At 44.6% G+C, this 3,875-nt stretch overlaps 1 protein-coding gene across 1 annotated transcript; it reads left to right on the top strand.

Annotated features, from left to right (window-relative positions):
• The first annotated feature begins 1,131 nt into the window (after positions 1-1,131).
• Positions 1,132-3,302, top strand: LOC107043478. The gene is made up of 2 exons (XM_015265015.1): positions 1,132-1,241; positions 2,888-3,302. Exons 1-2 carry the CDS (start codon positions 1,132-1,134, stop codon positions 3,300-3,302), a joined length of 525 nt encoding a protein of 174 aa, XP_015120501.1.
• Positions 3,303-3,875: the final 573 nt, after the last annotated feature.

The raw sequence follows: 3,875 nt of genomic DNA, 5'->3' as shown, positions 1-3,875 counted from the left end.
GAAGCAACCGATAAAAAACCCACGAAAAATACTTTGAACCAACCAGTCAACAGTACGACATCTGTCGGTCCCCCAATTCATTATTGCTCGCGACGGCAAGAGCACGACTTCGTACTGTCGGCTGTTATACAATCATCGTTAGAGCATTTCTGAACCAAGGATCCGAGTTATCGTTCATCAGCAAGTCAGCAGCGCAAGTATTACGTGCTCCACAGGTCAAGGTCAACATCATCATTACCGGAGTTAACCGGAACAAGACCACGTCCTGCAAGACTGCAGTGTCTTATGCTATCGAACCGTGCCAGTCAAGAAAGCCGTCACTCTCGGTCATCGCTCACGTCCTTCCCAAGCGCACATCATATGCTCCACAAAGAGAGCTCACCCAAGTAAAATGAAATCATCTCGAAAGGCTGACATTCGCTGATGGTGACCCCAAGGACGACGGGAAGATCGATGTGATCAGTGGAGCATATTTATATCCAGCTATTCTGCTGGAAGGAATACGAAAAGGGTATATCGATACCCTCATGGTGTAAAAGACTATATTCCGATCGGTAGTCTCAGGCCCCCAGATATCCTCAAGAATTCCGGAGCAACAGGCTCATGCATCACTTCATCACTGCATCATGAGGGAACCCTGGATGAATTAATTCGCAGATTCTGAGAATTTGAGGAGATCTCTAGCCTCATTGGCTATAATCAAGAGGATCAAAGAATGGAGAACCACTTCAACGACACTCATTCGTGAGAGAAGAGTGGACGATACGTAGTGTATCTTCCACTGAAGGGTCAACGACTAGATATTGGTGAGTCCTGCGGTACCGCGAGGAAATGCCTGGAACGACAGAGAAATCGATTCTGTGCTAATCCACTGCACCAATATGAGTATAACATATTGTTCATGGAATACCAAGATTTAGGATACATGGAACTATCCCCGTACCACGCAGATCCAAGCCAGAGGCCTATATACCTACCACATTATGCGGTATTACGAGAAGACAGCCCGACATCACCAATCAGAGTTGTTTTCAACGCCTAGCCGTACCAGCAATGAATCAACTCTTAATGATCACATACATTTGCCCTAAATTATTACCTGACCTCCTCGATGTCATTGTGAGATGGAGGATGTACCCAGTGGCATTAAGATCAGACATCGAGAAGATGTTTCGACACATTATAGTGGCCTCAGAGGAGCAATATCTACAACGAACCCTGTGGCAACCACCTGGCACGACGTAAGTGAAATCATATGACTTGAAAACAGTCACGTATGGAACTGCATCAGCACTATTCCTGGCGAACCGCGCGCTGAATCAACTGGCCATGGATGAACGACAGAAATCCCCGTGAGCCGCCGCTAAATTAGAGCGTGATTTCTACGTTGATGACATGCTGACTGGAGCCTCGTCAAGTCATGAAGCTAGAAAGATCCGAAACGAGCTACAACTGTTGTTCCTTTCCGGTAGGAATGAACCTGAGGAAATGGCTACACTGAGAAAAAAATTTCTAATATGTGAAACATATTTTCTTGAGACAAGTAAATTTTCTTCAATTGCTTAATTCTCTCAGGCCTCTCAACTCACATGAATCGAGAAAGGCCTCATGCTTTAAAATATTCTTGTACTCAAGTGTGATTTTATCGCAAATAAACTTAAATCGCGTAGAAGAATCATCAATGTTTTAGTCTTTATTGTTTTCATGATTCTTTCGTTATGGACTTTCAATATTGCAATATGTAAAATATTCATGACATAATGCGGAACGATAGCGATGAATGAAAATTTATTCGAGTTCCGTGAAGTCCACACATTCTGTGATTTAAGCCATTGAAAATAATTTACTTCTCTCAAGAAAATATGTTTCAGATATTAGAAATTTTTTTTCTCAGTATATCTAGCCACGCTGAGAGCCTTAGAGCAGTCCCTCGTGCCTTTCGTCGAATTCTGCCTGCGGATGTAGTCACACATGATCTTTGGTGGAATGAACCGAAATGGTTAAAACTTGATGTAAGTCAACGGCCACAACAGAGAGTCATCGACCACTCAATTCTTCAAAGGAAAACCAAGGAGAGAGACAATGTCACAGGATGTGCTACAACGCGACAAACACAAGCGCTTGGTGATCATGAGACAAGAGACATTCTTGAGTTACCTCACCGTATCTCCTCATGGCAGAAGATCCTGAGAATCACAGCCTACTGCTTGAAACCCTTGAACCCATTAAGAAGGCATCAACTACGTCTCTCATTCAATACTTTAATGGAGAAATCGCATGATTTCTGGATCAAACAAAACGCATTGAGGTGCGTTTCAGAGCCAAATTGACCTCCTGCAAGCGGATCAGCAAACTCCAACGAAGGATAAACTGATCCCACTCCACCCTGTGATAGATAACAATGGCATCATGAGAATAAACTGATGTATTTCTAAAGCATCATTCTTGTACAAGGAGGAATATCCGATAATTCTGCCAGCAGGAAGAATCGCAGCTCTCCTCATTGATGATATTCACTGAAAAACACTACACGGAGATTTCCAGCTGACTCTGAGCATCCTGAGACAATAGTATTGGGTGCTGAATGCGAGATGCCTTATCAAGAACCATATCCACAAATGCGTGAAGTACATTAGATACGGCGGGAAACCCGCTCACCAAATCATGTCGGCTCTTCTGCCAGAACGCATAACACCATCTCCACCCTTCACACACACTGGGCTAGACTATGATGAGACCTGTTAACTCTCGCCCGACACCAGCACGCGGACATAAACCGCACAAGGGCTACATCGCTCTCATCGTGGGTATGGTCACTCGCACAATCCACGTGGAGCTGAATAGTGTCAGACCATTCAATACCGACATTCTTGACGGCATCCGATAGATTCGCGTCCCATCGTAGATTACTATCGGATCTATACAGCGACAGTGGCAATACCTTCAAAGGAACCGAACGTGAACTCTGGAAATTCATAGACGAATTGTACCAGAATGCCAACGTGCAAGCTAACATCGCAACCAAGAAAATCGAGTGGCACTTCATCCTTCCCACCTCTCCATATTTCGGCGGACTTTGGGAAGCAGGAAGGAAGTCAGTGAAAAACCTGATAAAAGAATTACTGGACGACTGCATGCCCAACTTCGAGGAATGGACTACCCTGCTCAGTAAAATCGAGTGCAATTGGAATTCGAGACCACTTGGACGCCTCCGCGATGACCCTGAAGACATCGTTGTCTCAACTGCCGGACACTTCCTCATCGGTAGACCATTGAACGCTGTTCCAGTCTCCTCCACATGAAAACTGAACTCGAACAATTTTTCGCGTTGGCAGTTCATGCATCTCAACAAGAACTTTTGGAATCGCTGGAGGAGTGAATATCTCCAAACGTTGCAGACCCGATAGAAGTGACGCACAGAACAGGAGAACTCACGAATTAATTATCTATTTCTTATCAAGGACCATACAACTCCATTAAGCAAATAGCCCCTAGCCCGCGTCATTGAAACTTACCCAAGAGAGAATGGTAAAGTAACAGGCGTAAAAGTGAAGCTGAGACTTTTACAGGTGTAAAAGTGAAGCTGAGCACTTCAACGTACACTCGACCAGTAGCGAAGTTGATTCCCCTCTCCGCAGGAGACGTCATGGCGGGCGGTGAACCTGGGGGTTAAACCCTTTTAATCTTATTTTATTTAATTCTTTCGAGACTATTTCAGATTGAAAATTCTTTTGTTCTATTTACTGGAGAACGGGACGGGCGGTATGTTCGCGATTGCGAATAACAACCGCGCTAACATTTGAAAGCAATCACGTGAGCCCCGAAATTCACGGTCATCGCCTGGTCATCTGGCCAGCGTGATGAATGAGTCAGTT

The sequence above is a fragment of the Diachasma alloeum genome, unplaced genomic scaffold (assembly GCF_001412515.2).
Source record: "Diachasma alloeum isolate Michigan unplaced genomic scaffold, Dall2.0 Dall_scaffold_00585, whole genome shotgun sequence".
Lineage (NCBI taxonomy): Eukaryota > Metazoa > Arthropoda > Insecta > Hymenoptera > Braconidae > Diachasma > Diachasma alloeum.
This window is presented reverse-complemented; position numbering and strand designations above follow the sequence as displayed.

What these genes read in the sequence shown, in the direction of transcription:
- LOC107043478 (XM_015265015.1), top strand. Translation starts at nt 1,132, where the DNA reads ATGTACCCAGTGGCATTAAGATCAGACATCGAGAAGATGTTTCGACAC. An exon ending in TGGCAACCACCTGGCACGAC is followed by an intron (nt 1,242 to 2,887) that starts GTAAGTGAAATC and finishes GGCATCCGATAG; the next exon opens with ATTCGCGTCCCATCGTAGAT.